Source organism: Rissa tridactyla, chromosome 1, assembly GCF_028500815.1.
Source record: "Rissa tridactyla isolate bRisTri1 chromosome 1, bRisTri1.patW.cur.20221130, whole genome shotgun sequence".
NCBI lineage: Eukaryota > Metazoa > Chordata > Aves > Charadriiformes > Laridae > Rissa > Rissa tridactyla.
In genome coordinates, this window is record NC_071466.1 from 36,638,603 (window position 1) to 36,665,710 (window position 27,108).

General features: G+C 39.0%; 1 protein-coding gene across 1 annotated transcript in view; it reads left to right on the top strand.

Annotated features, from left to right (window-relative positions):
- Window positions 1–27,108, top strand: part of VWA8 (von Willebrand factor A domain containing 8) — a 196,884-nt gene that overhangs the window by 143,132 nt on the left and 26,644 nt on the right. The window contains exons 36-39 of the mRNA XM_054190234.1: window positions 3,107–3,188; window positions 4,993–5,197; window positions 23,382–23,490; window positions 24,231–24,387. Coding sequence (XP_054046209.1) covers window positions 3,107–3,188; window positions 4,993–5,197; window positions 23,382–23,490; window positions 24,231–24,387 — 553 coding nt within the window. The remainder of the gene's footprint in view (window positions 1–3,106; window positions 3,189–4,992; window positions 5,198–23,381; window positions 23,491–24,230; window positions 24,388–27,108) is intronic.

The following is a 27,108-nucleotide window of genomic DNA, read 5'->3' on the forward strand; positions in this document are numbered from 1 at the left end:
CTCCCTGGTTCAAGAGGGACAGGGAACTGCTGGAGAGGGTACAACCAAGGGCTACAAAGATGATTAGGGGGCTGGAACACCTCTCTTATGAAGAAAGACTGAGGGATTTGGGTCTCTGCAGTCTGGAAAAAGGACGGCTGAGGCAGGATCTTATCAACGATTATAAATACTTAAAGGGTGGGTGTCAGGAGGATGGGCCCAGGCTCTTTTCAGTGGTGCCCAGTGATGGGACAAGAGGTAATGGGCACAAACTTGAGCATAGGAAGTTCCACCTAAACGTGAAGAGGAGCTTCTTGACTTTGAGGGTGGCAGAGCACTGGAACAGGATGCCCAGAGAGGTGGTGGAGTCTCCGTCTCTGGAGACATTCCAAACCCGCCTGGACGCGTTCCTGTGCAACCTGCTCTGGCAGGGGGGTTGGACTAGATGATCTCCAGAGGTCCCTTCCAACCCCTGCCATTCTGTGATTCTGTAATTCTGTGATTCTTGTACTCACTTGGAAGGTGAGATTATAAGGTACTAGTCCTTACTGTACCCATTTGAGATCCACTATTTGCAGCCCTCTCTGCTGGGCTATTGTTTCTTCTGGACTTTGCCCCTCAATCTCACTAACTGACAGAATATTTAACTGAATGCACATTGGCTGCTTAACAGTCTTGGTCCCTTGGAGATTCAGTGTTGCTTGTTCCTGACTGTGCTGCATAAGTCATGGGGGCCTTTGGATATTTGGCGATTCTGCGCTGCTGTTTCTCCATTGGAAACCTGTAGTTACTTACCTACAGAAGTTGTATAAGGCTTCATTCATAAGTCTTTGTATCCTTTCCTGGGAGATGGTGTAGTGAAGCAAAGGCATAAAAATTGAGTACGTGGCATTCCCTTGAAGTTCTTGCACTAATCCTTATGTTCCCTTTGAGAAGTCGTTTCATATTCTTGCTTCCGTTTGTGTATCTGTCAGGCTTTCTTTCTCATCTTCTTGCTCAACTGGTCAGTTCTGGCACACAGCCTTCCATTTCTATTAATAATTCAAAGTACTCAGCCAAAGCCTAGTATACTCCAGTATGTATTACTGAAACTGTTCCAGGAACAACAAGCAAAGAAGTAATTTCCTTTATGTTTTATTTGAACTGTAAACCAGGCTAATAGTTGTGTTTGAAAAGACACATAGTAATAATTTCCCCCAAACTGCCAAATAGACGTATGGCTGCAAAATATAAACTCAGACAAGGGATGATGGCAGAATCCAGCAAATAAGTGTTAGTGTTTATTCTGAAAACAAAGCTATAGAAATGAGGGCTACTCGAGAGCAAATATTTACTGGGATTCTCAGCACTTTCCATATATGAATATAAAATAACAGTTTGTTGCTGAGTGTGTATCTATGTTAGTGTGACAGTAACTGGAACGACATGTAGTATAACACACAGTTACGGGAATAACCTCAACACATCATCTGGTCCACCTGTTTATATTAGGACAGGATGACACATGTTTAGATTGTTCTTAACTGGTGTTTGTTGAACAATTGGCCTGTTGCAATGCTTCACTCCTTGTATAAGAAAGGCTTTTCCTAGTATCCAGCTTCTTCTGCTGTAAAAAAACCTGTATACTTCATGTCACCTCCACTCAGTCAGGGTGATATTGCTCTCTTTGTAAGAATCTTTTAGATATTATGGGACATGTGTTTTTCCAAAAAAAAAAAAAAAGTCTCTTTTTAGACAAAAAACCAAAATCAATTCCTTACTTTTGTCTTCTGTTCTAACCTCTTTTTCACACCCAAGACTATTTCGTGTGCCTATGTTTTCCTTAAAGTTGGATGTCTAGAGCTGTGCATAGCTATTCTTCTCCATCAGGCTTCGGCAAAAGAGGAACAAACTGCACTTATTTAGATCTGATGTTCATGTTTCATCTTAGGATTCTTGACTGCAGTTCTGGGGCCTGGCCAGTTGTTCCTGTGTTGCATTTAAACATTTGATTACCTTTTCTTCAGCTTCCTTCTCTGCAATCCTTTGTCTTTTTATAATTTAATTTGTTTAATTTGTGTTTTCCCTCTAATTTATTAATTTAGTTTTTCTTATCCCACAGTTCTACCCCTTCCAGTGCAGTATCAGCTCTATGTTCTAGATCTTCATCAGAATTTTTAATGTTTATCTTATCCTCCATTGCTGCCTAAAGAAAGAGCACATTTTAAAACAGTAACAAAATGTGAGCGAAACAAAAAGTGCTCTGTGGCCCACAAACCTGCATTTTTCCAGACTTTTTTTTCCTCTTCTCGATGTGTTTGATATTTCCATTTTTATGAAGATGAGTGAAGTCAACAGATGTCCTACTGTAGATATGCATACTATAGCTATGTAGATACAGGAGATATGCATAAAGGGCTGCTGTCGTTTTTCCTCGTACTCGTTTGAATATTAGATCCCCTTATACTGAGGATCGTTCTGGTCTTTTCTGTGTGTGCTGTATGCGTGCATCAACACTTCTGCAGGTAACATCAGGCTCTCCTTCATTTCAAGGAGATGTTTCAGAAGGAAATCTAGACTTGGTATTAGCTGTATTCATTAAACTGTCTATAAACAGAATATTAAATGCCTGACAGTCTACGGCTATTTACTATGGAGTTAAAAAATCTTTGCATACTGAGACTCTACCTGCAAAAAGAGTGGTTCAATTTAAGGCAATAAGATTTAGGTTAATATTCTTGAGAAATTTGCAAGTGGGAATCACAAGCATAATGTTTTGAAGTGTTCCTCAATATGCTTTTAAAGTCAGATATACAGCTGACGTCGTCAGTGGCAGGTAAAAGCAGTGAGTTAGGGACTGCGTGAATGCCTGATTAGTGCTTTTGTGAGTAGGGCTACATTTATGTGTAATATTGACTTTTGCTATACAAATGTATTATTCTTTATATAATTGTGCCTGTCTTGTTGCTCACTATAATGATAGTAAAACAATTCTGTATTTGCAAGTTATACTTCTGCGTTGAATGTGAAAGCTTATCATTTTCTGACAGGTACTGTATAATGAAATGTTTAAATTTAATCTATTAAATGCAGATGCAATAACCAGTTAATCACGAAGCAGAAAAATAACGTGTTTGTTTATTTTCAGATGTCACTCCTCCACAAGCGGCTGGATACTTGGAAGTAACAGATCTTAACTCAAAGAAAATCAAATACATTGCTATTCCTAGGTAACTGATTTTAGTGATTAGAGCAGCCTCTCTGTCTTACAGGAAGAGCAAAGAGAATTTAGTGTGTATTATTACTTCAGGATAAGCAAATATTTCTGATGTGGAAAGTAAGAATAATTCATACTTAGTGTGTAAATTTCTGCAACTGTCGTAGCATATTTTTGTCAGCATTTTTTATCTGTTTACTAGGTGATACCAATGAAAATGTAGCAATTAATTAGTAAATATGAAAGGTAGCTTTACCTTCTGATTTTCATTCCCTTTGCTCTTTCCCCCTCTTCACCCGCTTTATCCTCCACTGTCTTTCATTTCGTTTTGCTCTTTATTTTCTTCTCCTTTTTCTCTGCCTTTGGGGGTCTAAAGAGATAGGCAGATCTAGGTGTTAGGAAACCAGCAATCAAGTTCTGGTCCAATATAAAATTCACCTTGAAAATAACTTGAGCTTCTCTGTGTTTTGGTTCTCTCTTTGGAAAATATACATTCCCTCACAATTATCTTGCATGATAGACAAGTATCTTGCGTGATACATTAGAATAGCCAAGCTATGTGGCTTCTGGATGGTTCTGTATGCTTTTGACATCAATCTCTCACCCTTGTGGAGCATATTTGCAAATATTTTATGATATAAACATATATTTTAGTTACACATTTTCATTTTCCACCGCAATAATAATAAAGGATTTTCTTTTAAATAGCAGTCTCTCAGCTTTGCATGTTTAAATAGCACATGTATGAAGCCCACACATAAGGAATTTTATACTCTTATGGTTTTTTTATTCTATCCATTAGATGTTGGTTTTGACCATATTAATTGATTCTTATTTAAATAATTCTGCCTCATTAATCATCTGTGGAATGTTTTAATTAACAGAGAATTAATTTTGGACTGTTTACCATTTTATAATTGATCCATTGGCCTACGTCTTACGCAGTCATCCAAAAGCGTAAGGCATTAACATAGAAATAGTAGTGAATCACACTTTGTTTTATACTAGGATTTTACAAGAAATTACAAAAATTACAAAGCCAAACTTTAACATCACGACCATTAACCTAGTATGAGGATTTAAGCTATTTATAGCAAATCTGAGCGGAAGTCCAGATTTTAAAATTTACTTCATTAAGAACTGATAAATAAAGTGACTTTTCATATGGATGAATAGTTCTATGCTACAATCTAATAACCTTTCTATTATTATCTATAATCTTTCCTACTTTATATAAATTCCCCTTTGTATTACATAGCTATTAGGCCCTCTGTTTCAGCAGTAAATTTTTGTCTGCAAGTTGACTGCTTAAAACAGTGCTGAGATTCTCTGTGCATAAAGATGTGCCGTTTTTAAATGAGTTTTTAAATCTTCATTTTTTATTAAAGCACTAGAGAAAGGTGTTACATTAAGCTGATGGAAAGGTATTTTCCTCAGTGCCCAGGTCGTGTTCTCTCCTGTTTCTTTTGTAGTTTTGCATTTTTCTATAACGCATTTTTAAATTTTTCATATTCTTTGTGGGTTTTTTGTAAAGACTGATTTTCTTCAGATAGATGAGATACAGCAGGGGGCTAGGCAACACATTCCCCTTCAGCCTGGTCTTTTATACTGCTTTTTATACTGACAAGTATCTTTCGATCACATGCGCTTTCAGTAGGTGGAATGTTTCAGATAAAATTGTGAGTCTGCAGGGCTTAGTTATAGTCTCTCATAGAATGAGGATGTAATTTCATTTAATTGCCACCTTAACTACAGAAATACTCATCCTCTTTTTAATTGCAGCTTCAAGAAAGATCACGTTAATTCTTGTTTTTCAGATCACAATCTCTCTCTCCTTATACATCCTGGCTCTCCAAGATCTCGGATGCTGATGCCTTGTTGGCACCACTGGGCAAAGTAGGTTTGGTTACCGTGGACATGGGAGGCGGTGTGAGGCTTTGGGAGACCGGGCTGGACAGCCTCCAGCGGTCGCTGCAGGACTGGAGGAACATGATTGGCCAAGAAGATGGTCGTCCTGTGCAGGTAGGACTTCACAAAGCTGATGATGAAAATGAATTTTCAGCTGGGAAAGAGGGGTCAAGGGGGAGCTGTGTCGAAAAACACTGTGAAGTAGACATAGGCCTGCGAGAAAAGTTGAATAGATGTCTTCGCGGAAAGAAAAGACACAATAGCTTAATTAGAAAGCTTATTTGTGACCCCTGTAATTATCGTTACAGACAATCTCTTTGTCTTGCAGTGTTTGTATTTTTGCCAAATTCCAGTACATTTAAATGCAAATAAATCCTTTATCTCCTGCTGATTTTTAACTGCAACTTTCAAAATGTAGAATAAATGAAATTAATTTTTAAGGAAAGCATATACTTTTCCAAAGTTGAAATACTTGGGAAAAAATATTGTCTTTGTACTTCAGAAGAGAAACATGAAGCCTAGGTGGAAGATGCCTTGAGTTCACAGTAGTGCCCTTGGCTGATTTTGAAAATTCTTCCAGCTGAGCAGAGTTTCAAGAGTCTCCATACAGCCATGTTCTGTTGTGGAATATTTAGGCAGATGTTGAAAATATACAACATATGCACGTATGCTCTGTGTGTGTGTGTGTGTACGTATGTGTATACAAGTGTTAATGTACTGGCTAATACGTATGATTACCATTGCAACACAGAGGGAAAATTCAGGACTACTCATTTCCATCTTTAATTTCTGTTCGTGACTGGAGAAGGTATCACTTCAAAGAACAAGCGTGCTTTAGGGGAACTTCTCTGCTTTTTACTAGAAAGATGCTGTCTCTATCTACAATTGCAATTATTTCTGTTTCATGAATTTCACAGTACATTAGAACAGAAAACAGGGATGAGTCTTTTCTAAATTAGATCTATTTTTTTTTTACGAGGTGTCCAGCTATCTCAAGCATGAATGACATTTGTTAGGCCGAAAACGTAGCTCTTTCACTTTCTTTTCCCGCTGTGAGCTCCCTTTCTACAAGATGTTCTGCCGTTATAGAAACTTGTGCAAGAACTGATGCGTTCTTGTTACTGGACCCTCAGCAAATGCCTTTCATAAAAATAATGAGAAAAGGAAGCTGTTACCCAGTAGCATGTTTGTGTGGTTCCTTCTTGCTTTACCAGTGCCATTTTTATTACCAATGCAGTAGCACTAGCACCATCTTATGGTCAGCTATAGTCGGTCTACACCCAGCCCAATTTCATCGACTCATCAAGTTGACAAGTAGAAATGAAAAGAGCCAGGAGGAACAGTTAAGAGTTTTACTTGTTTTATTGTATTTTTTTTCTGATAACTTTTAATTTTAGTCAACAGTATTACTATACTGTCAGTCTTAGTCAACTAAATATTAGAGGATACCGGCTTGGAAAGTACACATCGTCAGAAAATTTTAAGTCATTTAACTAGTAATGTCAAGTAACTATTTTAAAAAATAGGCTGAGAAGTTTTCCCACAGCCACAAAGCAATTTTCAAGTTCTATTGTAGAATTTCTCGCTCCTGACAGTTTGCCTCTCTACTTACTGGGCATGTTACAGGGTAAAATCTTCTTAGAGTATCTTTCTTCTTTCTGGCTGTCAATGCAGAGTATATAGCTCAAGTCAGTGGTTTGTTGGCACTCAGAATGGCATACTGTTTGATTTGAGCTAAAGGGCTGAAACAAAGCCTCCCACGTGATCTTCAGACTTGCATGATTACTAACTTCTAACTTCTTTTCCTCTACTTTACACACTTTGCTTTAAATGGAAAGATAATGAGACCTAAGAAACTTTGTGTACCAGAGCATTACAGAGCAATAAGCAATAAATTCCATCCTTTATTTTATTTTTTTGTGCCTCTCCAGTAAGATAATAGTTATGTAGTTGCTATGTTAACTCTGTTTGAAGATAAGGGTCTTCACCTTTTCTACTTAACTCAATTTCTCAATGGACCTAGACATAAAAGCAGTACTTTATTAAGCCATTAATTTCCGGAACGAAAGGATCCTGTTAGCTTGAAAGCATATCCGTGTAGATTCCCTCTGTAAGGTAAACATAGTAAGAGCTCCAGTGTTTCCTGTTCTAGAGACAGTTACTTTGCTAAGAAAGTTGCAGCTAAATATTTCCTGATACCTGTTTTTACAGAATTGGAGATAATTTACAACCACGTGTTGGTCTGTTCATTCAGGTGTGTGAAAATCACCTTCTTTTGTGTAATGTTTCATGCTCATGCTCCTGTTAAGTATTTTGGAGTCTAATGAGGCATCTCTAAGTCCTTAACTAAACGTACCGTTCCCAATCATCTTGTAGCAGAAACTCACTTAAGAAAATTCTCAGTGTTCCACGTATCGCTAGAATTCATTCCCCAGCCACCCCCAATGTACTCCACGCTAACAGCTGCCATTGATGCATCCCACAAAGCTGCCACAGGCTTAGCAAAGCTCATTAGTCCTTCATGGTGATGTTCTCAGACCAACACTAGACCCACCTAGGTATTTGGGAACCACTGTTCTGCAAAAACACAGTGAATCTCTCTGAAGCTTCCTGACTTTTGAGAGAAAAAGGAATTAGAGAGCTTTCAATATAAATATAGGTTCAAAGAAGTAGAAGCAACTCTTCAGCCAGGCTTTGGTTGGAACTATTGGTACTGTCTTCTAGGGCTGCATTTTGGCTTTCACAAACACATTAGAGCTCAGAAACAGGCTGTATGTACATAAGCAATGAAACAGAGGAAAACAAACAGCTGTTCCACTTATAATCAGTAATTAGGCTCCCTTGATATAATGTCGTGGCAGGCTTCAAAACAGTCAACATTTGTTTTGTATTGTTGATATACTCAGCAGAGTTCAAACTGCTGAAGTCTTGAGGCTATAAAAATAGTTTCTGGAAATATGGTTTATGTTTACATAAGTTTGCATTTATATAGGCAGGTCAGGAATTTTCTTCATAAATTGAAGTTTTAAACTCAAAATATGACTACAGTATTCTGAAATGATTAAATTAGAGTGCATACAATATCTAAACAAAATACTGGATTTTCTAAAGCAATGAACTCTGAAATCAAAGAATTGTTGAGCTTTTTCACTCTTTGGGTGTTTCTGAAAATAAGGTCACTTCATTATCTGAAAAGAATTTGAAAGACAATTTGTTTTTAAAATTTTGCCCTGAAAGTTTCATGGCAATAGGCAGACATTGGTAAATTTGTGTTACTTGTGTTACCTCAAAAGGTTATTGATAGAAATTAAATAGGAAGAACACATTACATTCTGATATAGTTGAGCTGTTGTTTTTGAGTAAGGATTGTATACTGCAGAAAATGACAGCACTGGCTTTCAAGGGCTCTAGGGCTGCTGTGCACTGTGCGACTTCCATTTGTGTAAGTGTATGTTATATATAACTTATATAACACATATATATATGTTATGTATAAGATGTGAGATATAATAATATAGAATAATATATATTATATATAATGTATAATAATATATAATATGTGTGATATATAAATATATAATATATAATACAATTTAATATCTTTTACATATATTATATGTATAAAATAATATATGTACATTCCCAAACTCCACCATATTGTGATCACTGCAGCCAAGGCTATCACTAACCAACATGCTACAAAGTAAGCTGACGTGGGGCAAGCGGTGGACATCGTCTACCAGGATTTCTCCAAGGCTTTCGACAGAGTTCCTTACAGCCTCCTCCCAGGGAAACCGATGCTTTACAGTCTAGGCAAGTGGTCTGTGTGGTGGGTGGGGAACTGGCTGCACCCAGGGGGTGGTGGTAAATAGCTCCTTTTCAAACTGTCAACCTGTCACAAGTGGGGTCTGGATGATGGGATCAAGTGTACCCTGATGAAGTTTGCTGGTCATACCAAACTGAGTAGGGCCTTTGACACCGTCCCCCACAGCATTCTCCTGGAGAAGCTGGCGAATCATGGCATAGACAAGTGTACTCTTCGCTGGGTTAAAAACTGGCTGGATGGCCGTGCCCAGAGAGTTGTGATTAATGGGGTGAAATCCTCTTGGTGGCCGGTCACCAGTGGTGTCCCTCAGGGCTCAGTTTTGGGTCCGGTTTTGTTTAATATCTTTATCGATGATCTGGATGAGGGGATTGAGTGCACCCTCAGTAAGTTTGCAGATGACACCAAACTAGGTGGGAGCGTTGATCTGCTTGAGGGTAGGAAGGCTCTACAGAGGGACCTGGACAGGCTGGATCGATGGGCCAAGGCCAACTCTATGAGGTTTAATAAGGCCAAGTGCCGCGTCCTGCATTTCGGTCACAACAACCCCAAGCCAACGCTACAGGCTTGGGGAAGAGTGGCTGGAAAGTTGCCCAGCAGAAAAGGACCTGGGGACACTGGTGGATGGCCAGCTTAACATGAGCCAGCAGCGTGCCCAGATGGCCAAGAAGGCCAACAGCATTCTGGCTTGTATGAGGAATAGCGTGGCCAGCAGGAGCAGGGAAGTGACCGTGCCTCTGTACTCGGCACTGGTGAGGCCTCACCTCGAGTGCTGTGTTCAGTTCTGGCCCCTGCTGTACAAGAGGGACATAGAAGTGCTGGAGCGTGTCCAGAGGAGAGCTACCAGGCTGGTGAGGGGTCTGGAGACCAGGTCATATGAGGAGAGGCTGAGGGAGCTGGGCATGTTTAGCTTGGAGAAGAGGAGGCTGAGGGGAGACCTCATTGCCCTCTACAACTACCTGAAAGGAGGTTGGAGAGAGGTGGGTGTTGGCCTCTTCTCCAGGTGAATAATGACAGGACCAGAGGAAATGGTCTGAAGTTGTGGCAGGGGAGGTTTAGATTAGATATTAGGAAGAATTTCGTTACTGAAAGAGTGGTCAGGCACTGGAACAGCCTGCCCAGGGAGGTGGTTGAGCCACCATCCCTAGAGGTATTTAAGAAGCATCTAGATGTGGCACTTCAGGGCATGCTCGGAAGGGCAGAGATTGTAGGTTGTTTGTTTGGACTTGATGATCTTAAGGGTCCTTTCCAACCATGAAGATTCTGTGATTCTGTGGACACTTCGGAAGGGAGAGCCACCCTGCAGGAAGACCTGAATATGCTGGAAGAATGGGCCAACAAGAACCTTGTGAAGTTCAGCAAGGACAAGTGTAAATTCTTGCAAGTGGGAGAACATAGTCCAGCAGTGCTGCACAGGCTGGGATCTACCCAGCTGGGGAGCACCTCTGTGGAAAGGGACCTGGGGGTCCTGGTGGACAACAAGCTCAATGTGAGTGAACAGTGTGCTGCTGCAGCACAGAAAGCCAATGGGATGCTGGGTTGCATCAACAAAGGTATCACCAGCAGAGATGAAGAAGTCATTATCCCACTCTACTCAGTGCTTGTCAGGCCACACCTGGAATACTGTCTTCAGTTTTGGTCTCTACTATACAGAAAATGTGGACAGGCTGGAGAGCGTCCAGAGAAGGGCCGCAATGCTGATCAAAGGTTTGGGAAGCCTGCCACATGAGGAAAGGCTCAGAGAACTGACCTTTTTCATCCTTGAGAAAAGAAGGCTTAGGGGAGACCTTATCACCATGTTCCAGTATTTAAAGGGTGGCTTCAAAGAAGATGAAGACTCCTTTTTTACAAGGAGTCACATGGAAAAGAAGAGGGGTGATGACTACAGATTAGTCCTGGGGAGATTCCAACTGAGCACAAGAGGAAAATTTTTCACGAGAGCAATTAGCCTTTGGAATAATCTCCCCAGGGAAGTGGTGGATTCCCCAGCATTGGACACTTTTAAGATTCAGCTGGACAGGGTGCTGGGCCATCTTGTCTGTGCTTTTGCCAAGAAAGGTCGGACCAGATGACCCTTGAGGTCCCTTCCAACCTGGTACTCTATGATTCTGTGATTCTATGATACATAAGTGTTCTGTGTAGTGTGTATTTTCCTCAGAAACTAAAAAATCTGAAATGTTTGGTGCAGGCTGTATCTGTTGTAAGAGCTCCATATATGGTCCCTTAAATGATCCAGATTCAGCCGATGTAATGTCAAGATCACATATGGTAGGACTGAACTGAGGAAAGATACAGATACTTCTTTGTAGATGAGTCCAAAGGAAGTGTGTAAGAGACACTTGACACCTGCTTAGGGCAGGTTTCTACCCACCTGGTTCAAAAACATTTCTTTGTGTCACTAAAGACTGTTCGCATAGTGTCTATCAGTAATAGCCCCTGCATTGGGGCAGACTTTTATTTGGACAATTCCTTAATATGAAACCAGGTCCTTCCAGAGACAAGCAGCAACCCGGAAATTTTCTTTCATTTTCTTTCCCCACTTTGTTTTTGTGACTTGACCTGATCTATTTTCTAGCAAAAAGCCAACTGAACAGTTAAGTCACATTTGAGTTCACAGCATCATAAAACTGAGATGGTGGAATGAATCTAGAAAAACGCATGAATGAGAAAAAAATCTGTTTGCGTCTCACCAGTGGTTTGAACAACAAATGCATTAGGGACAGTTCTGCGGTAGATGGAGAAGTTCATACAGTACTGTCCCAGATTCTTTCTGTTAGAAGAGGTCCTGGGGGTGGACAGCTCAGCATGACTTGGATATATTTCGGATATGGTTTTGGCCTTGGCACTAAAAGGAGACAGAAATGACGTGTATGTAAGAATAAAGAAGGCTTTAGATTAAGGTTTTGGGAGATTTCATTCAAGATTTTCTGCCCTGGAGGACTGACAGAGAGAACAGCTTTCTGTCAAAAATGAATGGTTTTGTCTTAAATTGCACTTCCTTTTCCCAGTAGCGCTAGAGGCATGTTCTTTTGGTTTCTGCTGTGATTAGTTAACATGTTACTGATGCAGTGTTTCCACAAAGCGTGAATCATTGTAAGTGGCCAAATGGAGACACGAAAAAAATTACTTCATCCATCCATAACTGTTTCCCTTTGGACACCCCTAAACATTTAAATATGTAATTATTGCAACATCTGGAGCCAGTAAGCATTATCACTTGTTTAAGTGCACACTGTATGTCTACGCTGCAGTGTCAGAGGTGGAGTAAATGCAGTATAAACCCATAAGGATATATAAATATACTTTGTACCTCTGTAAGCTTGAATGTCCTTGAATGCTACAATCAGTAGGAAATACCTTAAATTGGGCAAAAATTGCATATAAATGTAGTGCAGCCACCTAAGGAAACAAATGTTAACTCTGTATAGCTCGAGGTCAAAACATGCTTAGCTGGGATGAGTATAGACTCAAGAAATGCAGTAAATAATAGATAATTTTTTCAGATTTAAATGGCTGTCTTCACAGTCTTATAGCAGTGCTCAAAAATGATAACAGAACACATAAGTTATTCTGTGTCCAGCTAGAAGACATGAACGTATGTTCAAGTCAGTAACGTAAAACAGCAATGTATATGTGTTCATCACCAATGGCTAAAAAAATTAAGGGGGTTTGTTTTGTGTGTTCTAAGTGCTTAACTGCTTAAATCACCCATGATGCAAGGGCTTTTTGCTAAAAACAGCGTTTTGATGCAATTGATTTTTTTTTTCCTTTTTTAAAAGCGATGTTTCACTTTATAACATTTTAAAAAAAATAAAATCCGTCTTTTTCTTGATGTTAAGACCGAACTGGGTAAAGCTGCGGTTTTTGATTCGAGAGAAAAGCATGACCTTCCCACCACCACCCCCCTGCTGCTCGATTTCCTACTTTAGACCAAGTGTTTTTTCTCACCACGTGGGGGCACCGGTGAGCTAATAACAGTGATTTATCTCCTCTCTTAAATACTGTCGGTACAAATCCCATAAATTATGAAAAATATATGCACTGGAGAGTTTTTTTGTAAGTTTGGAATAACCAGATGATGGCATTCTGAAGTCCTGCGGGGGATCCTGAAGAACTGGAAATACTGCAGATTACAGAGTTATCTAGTCAGTAAGTGGATTACAAGGCATATGGTTTGATAGAGTTTGCAGTTCTGAGATCCATAAGCCTCAAATACACAGTCTGTGGCCTTTTCCTGGACCGCATGATTCATTTTAGCAAAGTGAGGAGTAGGAGACGCATACCACCCCTGGAGACAAGGCATTGGAGTATGGGGAAACATAAGACTAGAAAGCCATGAACACACAGAGCTCGGGAAGTTCATATCTCTACAAGTCTCCACTGGGTAAAGCAATTCAGATAAAGTTCGTTGGTTCTCTGTCAGCTCCTTTTTCTCATATAAATGTCCTCAGCTGAAATGAAAACATTGCTGGAAACACTATGCAAACACGTCTAAAATACATTCCCTTTCCTGAAGGTCTTCCAGTCTAATTAGAGCAGACAGACAAGAAGCAGGAGTGGAAATAACCTTAACTTTCAGTTAGAGCAGGCGGATCCAGCACAAAGTTCCTCTTTCTTCCTCTGACCTTCCTGTGAAAGCCCGGAATTCTCGTGGGAGAAAATATAAGAACCTCAACACACCGTCTTGCAGCTCTCAAAAAGCCTGCGGCAGTGCCCGTCGCTGACGTAAAGGCTGGAGCTCCCAACCCCGCTGAAATCCTGCTGTCCCAGCGAGACAAACACATAACTAGTAATTCTGCCCTTATGAAAGTTGTTCCCTAATTAGCAAAATGTAATGAAAATTCAAATCATCTGATGTTACAGCAGTGGTAAATACTGGAGGCTTTCCTTTAGAAAACAAAACAACATAGTTGATCCTTAATAACTTACGTCTCTGATTCTTAAGGACAGGTTTGACAAGGTCCTAGCTCCGTAGAAAATAAGCCTTTTCTGCTTCCATGTGTAATTTTTTTCAACTTTCTTTTGACCGTGCAATGTCCCTGCGGTGTTCTGTCCAGAATATTCCTAATTGTCAGAGTGTATTCACTTACCCCAGCTTTCTAGCTGCTGATTATTCAGTGTGCTGCAGAAGAAACGGAATTCGGTGTTTTCCAAGTTTATTGATCTTATGGCGGGGTGTAGTAGTGATGATAAATAACCAAACCAGACACTGTGTGCTCTGATTATATTTTGTAATGGATTTGCATAGTAACAAGGTGATGACCTCACATCTGTCGTGATTGACTAAGCAAATTTTAATAACGAAAGAGTAAAATGGAATTTACACAGATGTTAACGTAACGGAGAATCTGTCAGATGGAAGCAAATGCACGGTGTTCTCTCATTACTTCATTTGGTTTATCCAGCTTTTAAGCCACAGAGTACATATTCATGAACAAAAGTGTCTAATGCGCCTACTGCTGCAGAGTTTCTGAGTTGGCTCGTAGAGTGACAGCGTTTAGTTCAAACGAAGACCCACCCACGGCAGCGACAACTGCATTTTACATAGTGGGGTTTTTTTAGCTGGTGTGTAAAACCTTCACTTTGCAGGCCACATATCCCTTTGTACGTGTTTCATTCCAAATCTCTACCTCTTTCCCCACCCAGGTTAACATACCTGTGATTTCACTTTTATTTGAGAAATCCAAAATTCCATTAAAGCTGTGATGCTTTGAATGATTTTGCTATTTGAGAGAGCAATTTAATTCCTGGATGTCAGATAGATAACGCTTGAAGCTTCATTAGTTCATTTTGAATTCTTGCAAAGTTTTACAGACAAGATAGAAAATCAAAATGAAGCCAAAATGAATGAAGAAAACCTATTCAATGCATTATATACTGCAGTGCAACTAATGTTTTTTCACTTCAGGATACAGTTGAAGACAGAGTGTATTTCATAAATTATTATTGTCTTGTCTAATACCGAATATTCCTTTCTGTGGAAAAATGACTTGTGGGCTCAGTTTTGTGCTGTTGACGTGAACAGAAATTGTGGTATTAATTTTTAGCACATAAAAAAAAAGCTGTACACGATAAGGTACAAGTAAAAGTAATAGAAGCCGTTAGATTTTCTTGTTCCTATTTTTGCCTTTCTCTCACTAGTTTGTGCAAGTACGTTATGAAATGTTTTCTTTCTGTCTTGGGTAGAATCAGTTTTACAATAGAATGTAAAACCACCATGGAACAGGCAGATTAGCCTGTTAGGAATTTTTATATACTCTTTGAGAAAATAATGCCTATATTCACGCTGATAAAGAATGTCTTGGAGGAAAGGATGTTCTTGTGACCTGTTAAACGCAGCCTGGGGTAACACTGAGGTTTTAAGGTTGTTGGCAGGGGTGGGGGGAGGGATAAAAGCAAACAAAGATTTGTTTCAGGGAAAAATCAGTCTTTTGCACATCTGCTGAGATACATTCTGCTTTCCATGGAATACATTTCCTACTCCTTTGTGCCACTGTGGGATGGATTATTTAATGCCTTTTTCACCTGGAGAATAGTCATGTTTTGTTACAGACAAAGTCAGCCTTCTTTCATAATAATGTATGGTTTGGATAAAAGATTTTTCACTGATCCTGATGACGAAATTAACATCTCCCAAATTGCCTGTAGGACAAAAGTCTTAAGATGTTTTCATTTCTTTTCCTGCAATGATCTTCTGACACATGCCCAATCTTTGTGCACAGTGCTAATGAAGAAGGCAAGCTAATTAAGAAAACATTGATATTTTAACCCTGTAGTATTTGTAGTGTAGTGGTTTTATATTTGTGTAACTCATATTTTTCAACAATAATTTATTGCATTGTATGGAAAGTAACATGTATTCTTCATTAACTATGAACTGCCCTGTTTAATATGTTATATATTAATTAGAAGGCAAAATAGCACATTAATTCTTTCCCTCTGTGTACCAGGTATGCTAGGATAAGAACGGATATCTTCTAATTTACATCTTAGCAGGGTTCTTTCCCTTATGATGAAAAAAGTAAATGAAGAATGGGATCTTGCCAGTCTAGATCCTGCCTACATCTGCCTACTTTCCAGGACTGTCTAATCGTGCAACTAATTAATCTACTGCACACCTCCTTAACTTGCATTAAACTAAGAACCTAAATCATGTGAACTGTATTCCACCTCAGATCTTTCTGATCAACAGTAAGAAACACACAGTAATGCAGTATTATTCCGAATACCAGGAGAAGAGCTTGTGAAAATACTTATTGTTTCAGCACTTCAGCTTTTTCTTTTTAAGAAGCCTTCCTACATAAATATTCTCTACAGCTGTAAATTCTGCAGCTGTGACCCTGATTGCTTGTATTTTGTAAAACGATATTTTGCCCTTTTGTGTGTGTTTATTAAGTTGTGACGTATGAGGTGGTGCCAGTTTCAGTTTATGTGTTGTATGTGGAATGCTCTAAAGAATGCTTAAAAGGGCTTTGTAGAAAGGTTGGTTACTTGTTTGTCACCGCATACAACAAGGAGGAATTCCTTTTATTTCTGTTATGAAGATGTAAAATCCTGTAGGGAATGGCAAGCTCTGTTAAAACATACCCAAAAGAAAAATAAAAATTTTATTTTGGAAGGTTTGGGGAATGGAAATACAGTCCATTTTTTAGAGTACAAATTGCATCTCTTTACACGTGCAGGGTGTTAGTCTGGAATTAGAGTATTTTTTTCTGGGGTTTTCCCTCTTTTTAAGTTGCATCTGGAGTATTAAAATAAGCATTGTGTTTTGCATAAGAGGACTAGATAAGAGTTAGTCCTGTCAGAGCCAGATGTATTAACTGAGAGGGGAAGGCTGTGTTCCCCTCTACCCGGGGCAGCTCGTCCCAGTTGGAAACCAGAGTTTCTTTCCCAGTCCTCAGGCAGAAACTAGCTTTTGTTGCTGTGAGCACCGCAAAGGAGCTTTTCTGGCGACCCCTCCTGAATGGGAGGCACTGGCACATCCTGTGCCCTTCGGGAATTTTAATGAAGTTAACCGCATCAGAATACAAAAGTAAGCTGCTGTTTTAAAAGACCATCTACTCTCCAGCCAAGTCGCTGTGTGGAACAGAAGCTTGTCCTGTGCGCGGTAGGCAGACGGGAATATCTATGACCAAAAAAATCAATCCATAACAGAGATGCGTCCCAGACTGCATTGAGAAAAAAATCCTTCACATTTTTACTGAAAGCCATCACTCATTTATTACTTTTCTGTTCAAAGCTAGAAATATTTTCAACCGCGTCTGACTTCTGCTTACAAAGTCTAAAAGATATTTCCTAACCTGTAACCACAAGTTCTGTTTCTGCCAGCGGTTAAGTTCGTGTTCTGCCCCTTCTTTTAAAGAGCTTTTTACAAGGCTGTAATGGAAGTATGGACATCTAAGATAGCAAGAGTTGCTGGTTTTATCTCCTGCATGAAAATCCCAGGAATAAAGAAAATTTCAAGTGGCAAAATACAGAAGGAGATGAGATTCCCTCTCTTTTTCCCTGTCTCCACAATAAAGATAACTCCTGGAATTTTAGTCTTTGGTTTATTTTAACAGACTTGAACAACAGGGAGCTGATGTATGGGCTTGAAATGCATGGGTGAAAAAACAGCAGTGTTGAAGGCCGTGAATACTCTGAAATATGAATGATTGAATAATAGACATACTGAAATGTTCATTTCAGTTGACTTTGCTAAGTGTCTTTACTCATTAAATTGAATACCATTATAAACACATTATAATAGAGAAATCAATATATATTCAGTCTAGATGTACTTTGAATAGTTCCTTAAAAGCATCTCGTAAAAAGTCAGACAGTTTAATGATTTTATTGCCATCAGACGTATAAATCTGACATGCTGAAGACTGGCTATCGTTTCTTTTTTTTATATTTATTTGCTTGGCACAAGCAAATTGGTGGTAACCAGGGCTTGTTAAGATACAGAAATGCACAGTTGCGCTGCTTGAGACTGCCTGTGAGGTGGTGAAGCTTCTTTTTAAAGACATTTTTTTTCTTCTCAGTTTCATTGCAATGAGTGATCAAGATTGCTGGGAGCTAAAATATTGTTAAGCTTGCTTGCAAGAAATCAGTCGAAGCTAAATTTGATAAGGTTTTTGGTTCATTTTACTCATAGAGCCTGAGAGATTTGTTTGCAAGATAATAGAAGATTAATCCTGAGCTCAGAAAGGAAGTACTGTAATTGTGAAAATAGCTCATATTAGAATGAAATGCTAATGTAAAAGTGTGGGACATAAATCACTTTAATAACAGAGTATAGCAGCCCTCTCCATAATTCACACACTTTTTTTATGGGTTATTACAAGCTCCTTTTTTCACATAGCTGTGATGGTGTCCTGCAGAGGCAATGCACGTTTTATCTGGGTCAGCTGGGTGATCCTCAACAAATTCAGCTCCTGTGTTTTACTGAAGGATGATAAAAGTAGCAAACTGTGATGTATGCCAGTGCTTCCTTATTCTCCAGGGGTTAATTTTATTAAAATAGATAATTTCACATCAGAATGCAATAGGATTCAAACTCACGTTCACTTAAATGGCATGAATGCGGTTCTAGATCCACTTCCAAACACGGTTAAGATTTGGTTAGTACACAATATAAAGTTCCCTTACCATACTTTGTCTGACCAGCTAAAGTCTAGACAAAACTACCAGCCTTTGACTCATCTTCAGAGTACCCGCTATTACGGATTGGTATGCATTTAATCACTGTTTGGCGTAAATATGACACAGATGTGAAACACCTGGTTTCGTTGTGTTGTGGAGTGCATTAAATCATGTAACTGGCTTCTCTGAGCCTCTTTATCTTCTTTATATTACTATATGAAGGATGATAAGATCACTTAGTTTCCAAACGGAGTGTTTGTATCAGTTTTCCTTATTCAGTTGTCTCTTAGAATCCCAGTGTTGTCAGAAAAAAAAAAAAAAAAAAAAGAAGTGTAGCCATGTAAAACTGTTTTGGCATCCATTCACGTATCTCACGGAACTGATACAGAGCGAGTTGTTCGGATACCACGTATGTCTCACTGAATGTAAAATGAGAGTTCAGTTCTATTCCTGTCTGGCTGCGCTTGCTGGGGGCAGGTGAAGGGATGTGTAAGAGGCAGGAACAGAAAATTAAGTCAAAGCATTAACAAGTCTTGGTATTTGCTGTTGTTTCTTCATTTCCTTTTTTCTCAAGTGCTTTCTTCATACCATTGCCTCTTCAGAAAAGCACATCCCTTTAGCATCTTTCTGACCTGCAGTATTCATGTTCGTCTTGCATAAAATTTTTGTTTGTTTGCTTCGTTGACTTTGGAAGACCTACCGAGTCTTCATCCATAAAGTCCTTTTGAATGCCTCCATTACCTATTGGCATAAGTGCCTGAGGATACCATACAGTCAAAGAAAAGGAGAGAACAAGGTTGTAAACCAGGGACTAAGATCATTGATGATGACTTCACAGAGAATAAGAATCATGCCAGGAGAGGATGGCAGTTGTGCTTCTTGTGTGGTGAGAACTTTAAAGAAGAACCTGCCCAAACAGGCAGTGGAAAAGTGCTTTCATGCTCTGATCATGAATCACCAATATGCATAAACAAGTTTAGAAAATTCATAATTGACACACGCTTGCCCTTTGTTTTGGAAATTGTGGTTATTTTGGAAAGCTAAAGGAAGTCTCAGAAGGAAAGTTTCACAGTTTTTCCAGCTATTCTACTCTGACCTCATGGCTACTAGCTTGAATTCGTCTGTTGTTTTACAAAGCTGTGATATGCACACCAGGCGGTATGAAATCTTCGCAATAATGCAGTAGTGAATAGCGCCTTTCAGTGCATGTATAGCTAGGAAGAGCACAGATTTCTCTCAAAAAGAGACGCTTAGTCAAAACTCTTGCTGAAAGAAACAAAGTTGGTAGAAGTCTTGCAATAGAGTCAAACAGAAAGTATTCAGGAGGGGACAGATCAACTTTTGATCAAGCAAATTATTTATGTATTTGGAAAAATATCCATCACAACATTAAGAGAAATCTCAGTAGGTTTATAAATTCCAATCAGACAAGCTTGGAAAAGTTACTAGGGATTTGTTAGATTTATTTGAGCTTCGTGTCTACTTTCAGTACTTGTTTTTCTCGTCTTCCTTCTCACTCCAGACAAACTAGATTTTTCCTACTGACTGTCTTTCAGTTTGCCAGGGTCATAATACATCCAGTTTTGGATCCTCCCCCTTAAATCTACCTTTCCAACAGTTTCGAACATCAAGAATTCCTCCAACCCCCAGAGGGGTGACTTATCTATGACTCTTCCATCTCCGTATATCTGTCATACTGAAGAATGTGTCTTTGTCCAAAAGTTTTTGTCTTCAGTTCTTTTCCTCACCCTTCCTCTGATTTCACATCCAGACTCAGTGGTTTACTGTTTACTTCTTTCTAAAATATATTTTCAATTCTATTGTAGATATTTGCTAGTCTAACTTTTACTTTATAGGGGCGCCTTCAGAGCAGAGACAAGTTGTTAGTTGTAAAATCGCCTTGAAATGCTTCCATGGAGACAGGGATGGGGAGGAGAAAAGCATAAGTCACTTGGAATAATGATATGGAATTATCATATATATACACACATATATATGTGTGTGTATATATATATAAATATATATATATATTAAAAAAATGTATATATATCAGATAACGGAATTATATAAGAGCTCAAAGGAAAACCAGGAAAGGACATTCAGAAGACGTTCTTCAAAGGGCCCTAGAGTGCACTAATTTAATGCAGTTTCTAAGTGCATGGTAAATTTAAAAAACAATTATCCCAGCAAACCAGTGCTAATAAAAATTGGTTGCTAAAGTATTCAGATGTAGCAAAATTCTACTACCTATTGTGTGCATACTTAAAAAAAACAAGTGAATGAATGAAACTGCTGCAATTCACTGGTGTGACATTTACACGTCTGCTGGTGGTGGTCCATTCTAGTATCCTTAAATTTTCAATTATTTTAGACAGTAACCTATTAACTATATATTTAAAAAAATTAATAAGAAGGTCACATTCTTAAGCCGTGATAGATTGTACCACTTGTCTCTCTCTCTTTCTCTCTCTCATGCAATTTTTTTCAGTTTTAATAGAAATCAGATGTTGGATGTTGTGCTGTCCTTTTAAGAACAGAAGTCACAAATCATTATAAGATAAAAGATTTTGTATTAACTACACGCTGTTTCAAAGTTATGAATACCTGCTTTAATCAGATCAATGCTATTGTAAAATAGGTTTATATTGCAAACTTACCCAGGACATACATACTAAAAATATTTGTGAACAACTAATTATATGAGAGAAATACGTGAGTAACAAAGCTCTGTTGTCTACAGAACTTTTCACTCAAAATTTAAACAATACTTGTGTTGCAAAATATTTAGTGACATTTTTTCATGGGAAAACTTGACAAAAATAGAATATGGTATGGATTATGGTTATGTTTGCCTCAGAGCTTCCTTTTGCAGAATTTTGAGTATTTTTCTGTGAAAAACCCAGAAGGATGAAACCGTAGAGGATTTTCCATCATATTGTTGTTTCTCTTTACAGAATAATATTTTGTTTTGATACATAAGGCTGACGCTACAGTTTTGGTTTTATGATTTTATTTTAACCTAAGTTCAGCTGGTTTTGTTGAGCTGTGTTTTTGATAGTTTTGAAATCTGCCAGTTATGCAAAAAAGTGTTTATTTTGGAGGAAATCCTATAAACAGAAATATATAGAACCCTAAGGGTGACATGCTGTTGTGGTTAAGTGTCTTTCTTCCTATACAAACGTTAATTTAATGTAATTAATCAGATTAGATCTCGACTTTACACTAATGACATGGTTCACAGAGGATGTATTGTACCTCTTTGAATTAATATAAATTCTATAAAGGGAAAGAAAATGATGTTTTGAATAGCTGCCAAGACACTGTTGTTAGAGCACATGTTTTCAGTTCGAAAACATGTATGGAATTCATGTCAGCGTAAAGTGGAGTCTGCAAGACAGTGAATTCAAGGATTAAACTGCTCCGCAGTCCCAGTGAATACCCTGATAATGCCAGTGAACTTCTGAGGCAGTAAATTGTAGTTATTGGGGCACATACATTCATCAGAGAATTAAATGTATTATGTTAGATGAGAAGGACATTAATTTTTAGAGGTTAAAGGCATCGATTTTACATCTCTGTCATTAAGTTTCATAAAAAAAAAGAAACTGGCATTAAATTATAGGAGATTAGTAACTGAAGGGCAGTTTACACATGAATCAATTCACTCCATGACTCAGAGTTGGTAATGGGAAGAAGTATTTTTACCTTCAGTCGCCCACTTAAATCCAGCCCCAGCCTGAAGTGACTCAGCCCTGACCATCTGACAGCTGCTGGGTGTTGAGCTGCGCTGGGAATCGGTGGGGAGAGTACAGTCAGTAGGCAAGTGTAGAAAACTCACCGCTGTATGACTCTTGCGGTCATGGCAGGGAAGGTCAGGATTATGTGAGCGTGACATTTGAACTAGCCATTTACTGATAAACCTTGGCATGTCCTTTCTTTAGTCCCTGTTCATGAAAGGAAGATCAGTCAGCTCATCAATACAGAATGGGGACCTGTAGTTGGGTGTGCTTGAAATTTGTGAATGGATGTACAGCCAGGTGTTGCCAATACTATGAGAAGCATTCAAACTGCAGGTGATCCTGTCTACAGGGGGATTTTGAATTATGTTGGCAATTTTATTTAAGGCTACAAAGATGGTCAAGGGACTGGAGCACCCCTCATGAGGAAAGGCTGAGAGACCTGGGTCTGTTCAGCCTGGAGAAGAGAAGACTGAGACCTCGTCAATACTTATAAATATCTAAAGGGCGGGTGTCAAGAGAATGGCGCCAGACTCTTCTCAGTGGTGCCCAGTGACAGGACAAGGTGCAACGGACACAAGCTGGAACACGGGAAATTCCATCTCAACATGAGGAAAAACTTCTTGACTTTGAGGGTGGCAGAGCACTGGCACAGGCTGCCCAGAGAGGTGGTGGAGTCTCCGTCTCTGGAGACATTCCAAACCCGCCTGGACGCGTTCCTGTGCAACCTGCTGTAGGTGACCCTGCTCTGGCAGGGGCTTGGACTAGATGATCTCCAGAGGTCCCTTCCAACCCCTACCATTCTGTGATTCTGTGATTATCAGTAAGCACTTTTCTAATGTGGGTAAGACTTGGAAGCACTGGGTGGTTCACGTGTGGCAGTAGTCTTAGATCTGCTGTGAGTTTAATGTGCTACTCGGGAGCCCTATTTTACTCTCCTTTATCCTGTTGTCTTCAGCAGGTGGGATGTTACGATTTTTTAATTAATTCTGGTTCAAGAGCTCTTCAGCAGACCTAGTATGTTATTGTTAGGTTGTTAGAGTGGTTTTCCTTGCTATGTGAGAGATTTCATAGAATCTATAGATTTACTGCTCTATTTTTTATTTTACAGATAACCATTCAGAGGGACAGTGGTTTGGATGTTAGTTCCCCCAAACATGGAAAAGTGGATCCAGACAACATGCCACATGTTGGTGGAAATACTTGGGCTGGTGGAACAGGTTTTCCATTCTCTTTTTTTTTTTAATGCATCATTGAAGAATGTCTAAGGGAGATGCTGTGCCAGTCAAAAATGGATTTATTCAAGGCCTCCCTCTACTTAGAGCTGTTTTACTCAATACCGGCTCACTTTATTGCCAGTGAAAAGAAGTATTTGCAGTATCAAAGTGTATATAGTAGATCTCTACTTCAGTTACATTTTGTTGTTGTTTCTTTTCATTCACCGTATAGAGAACCAGAAGCTTGCAGCCATAGAAACTAGGTTATTTGCCATTCTCTTAAATGTCTCTGTAGCTGCAGCAATTTAGTTAGTATAGGCCAGAGTCACACAGAATAAGCTGAGTGCCTCCTAATTCTAAAAGATCACTAGATGAAGTGGTTTGGGAACAATGTAAACCAACAAATTCTAGGGAGAAGACAGAGTCTTAATGAATGACTGTAAGAACCAGGAGCTCTGAGGAGATGTACAAGACACATATGATCTATAGTCCCCTTCGTTCAAGGTGGAAACCTTCATGAAGCTGGTGTCAGGGGACTATAAACACAAGTCTTCCATTGGAGTTCTTCTTAACCGTGATAGCTGTTTGGTTTTGAAAATCTTTGGCAATAAATATTTCTCCTGGGGATTGTTGGCAAAATTTTTGGAACATCTGTATATACGACAAAGGAAGCGTTAAAGAAAATGTGGTCTTATTTATTATCAAATGCATATTTTTAATTATTTTTTATCTCCTCGTGTCAGGTGGGAGGGACACGGCTGGATTAGGTGGCAAAGGTGGGCCATATCGACTGGATGCTGGCCACAGGGTTTACCAAATATCTCAAGCTGAAAAGGATGCTGTTCCTGAGGAGGTTAAGAGAGCTGCTCGAGAGATGGGTGAAAAGGCCTTTAAACAGAGGTAATGTGAAAGTCTTTATTTTCCCTTTCCCAGAAGAAAAAGGTGGCTTTTAAAAAGATGTCTAAAAGAATTGTCTTTTCTTAACTGCATTTATCAACTACCTTACGCTGATCATTATCATTTAACAGAGCTTACCAGCACATGTTTAACTGGTCTGGACAAGATGTATAGGATGTTTTATTGAATTAAGCCACGCTTTTAAGATGATTGTGTGATTTGGTAGAGTAAAACATAGCTAGGTGGATAAGGAGACTGATCTGAATATTTATCTTTGTAAAAAAGGGATCTACAACGTGAAAGTTAGTTTGAATTCTGATGAATCCAGATTGTATGATGTTAGGAATACATCACCTGACTTTCAAAATGGACCATTGTGAGCGAATTGCTTCTGTTTGTGAGACCCATAGCCAAATGGTGAGATGATTTGAACTGTTGGAGCTCAGCAGAGACTTTCAGACAAACCACAGATCTCCCCAGCATTAGTGTAATGTGTGGTTACTAATCAACTGTTTCCCAGCCTGTGCACAGAGATTCAGATTTTTTCCACCCGCTGAACTCTCAAGTCAAACTCTGGTACCGGGCATGAAAAAATCAAAGTGTATCGACAGTCATTCCAAATGAGTTTTACATTTCAGCCCAGATCATATAGCAATGTGAGTATCTGCCTGAAAGTAGAGAGTACTAGACACAGATTAAAACATCAGAGCAAATAAAATTAGCAGCGACTTAATCAGCTCACGTTTTGTTGCTATTAACAAAGTGGTTCCCAACAGGGGGCAAATCTGGGTGCTGTGAGGAGCAGGTGAGGTTGCCGTTTGCTTCCACTGATGGGTAAATAATTAGGCTGTTAAGCACAGAGCACACACCGTACACGAATCACTGTATTTAAAAACAGCATTTTATCTATTGCATTCAGGTCAAGTTTCTTTTTTAATCATGTTTTACTAGTAAATTACCTGGAGCATTTAGCGTTGCCATCAGAGCATTAGTAATTAATCAAGACAGGGAAAAATGTATAGATTATGTCAGTGCTTTGGAGCAAAAGACCCTGAAAGGCAAAATACCTTTCAATAGTGATTTAATTTACACAAACAACATACAGAATTATAAATTAAAAATAGTCACGTAAGGCTTTGTTTTCAGGGGAAAGGCAGAGCTTGTTTTGTCTTTTTTCCTGGTGATTTAGAGGGGGAGGTAGGTGGGGAGGACTACTTTTAACCCTTTCCACGTCTCCATTCTTCAAAATTGCTTATCGTTTGCTCTGTAATAGAAACAATCAGTATGTATGGGTTTGGAGACTGTACATCTCTTTGTGTCTGTGCACACAGACACACATGGCATGCTTTGGATGAGTTTCTACCTGCCTGTATGGTGATTTATAGAATTCGTGCTCGGGGAAATTCCTGGAGACTGCTACGTGTTGTGGAAACAACGCAGCTGTGTCCTGTAAAACCTGAGTATTGGTACATGAGATAACAACTCGTGTCCTGCTAAAAGCAGTGAGATGGCATGTACCAGCTGTAAATGTAGCCTACTCTGAAGCCACATTTGACATGGATTATTATTCTGTACCTTTTGGATAGCTGTGGGAACTAACAGGTTGGGAGGTTGGAGTCCTCAGGCTAAAGAAAAAAAATTAAGGGGGACTGCAAATATCACTGCTTTCTTTATACATGATTATCTGGAAGGGAGGATTTTAATACGAACGCTATTGATTGTTTTCCTGGCTAGATAGTACTGCTAGTGGCAAACATTTTAAATCGCCCTATTTCAGTAGAATGAAGTTAGCAACTGCCCTTGAATAGATGTGGTATTTTTCATGGCATTTCTCTGAACTGTCTTTCACTGTGGATTGATGTAGAGTCATGAAACTGCACGTGAGGGTTTTTTTTATTTGAAACAAAATGTTTTCATCATTGATGTTAAGATACTGAACTCCGTTGGCAGGATTCATAAAATAAAGTGTGTAGCACTGAAAGTTACCTTTTCCTGCCTCTAATGAATAATAGTTAGCTCTAATGACCATATGCGAAATTCAAAGTAGGAAAAGACATAGTCATACTAAAGACAACAAAGATTTGATGTATGATTTTAATATTATCATTTAAGGGCTAGTCTAAACAGCAGTTCACAAGTATACTGTATGTTCCAGGCAAGTAACTTGTCATGATATTAAAAAAATTGTCATTAAAAATACAACTAGCCTATACATACTTTACTATCCATATATAGTACATTCAAAAATGGGTATTTTCAAAGCAGTGTGAGTGAGGTTATGCTGTAATGAAGTGCTTGTTTGAAACGAGCTCTGCACAGATAGGTCAATACGTTTTAGCTCAGGACTGAACCCAGCAACGTGCTGGATACGTGGGCAGATGCACAGTTGCTGCCTCGCTACATGATTCTGCATCATGGAAAATATTGAACGGTGCATGATCCCAGCATTTCCACCTCTCTCCTGGCTCCTTCTTCAACATTAGACCTCTGTAATTCAATTCCGGTTGTGAGTTTCACCAGTTTAAGAGTATCCACTTAGCTACGATGTTGAGAATAATTATACAGAACTTTAAGTGGCCACAGAAAAAGCATATATCTGTTTTTTTAAGGTGCAGATGTTGCACTCTCTTTGACCTCTGGACAGAATACTGTTCAGTGACATGACTCATTTTTTTGTGAGGGAGCACATTTTCGTTAATGTTTATTTAGAACTTCTTTGTTTCA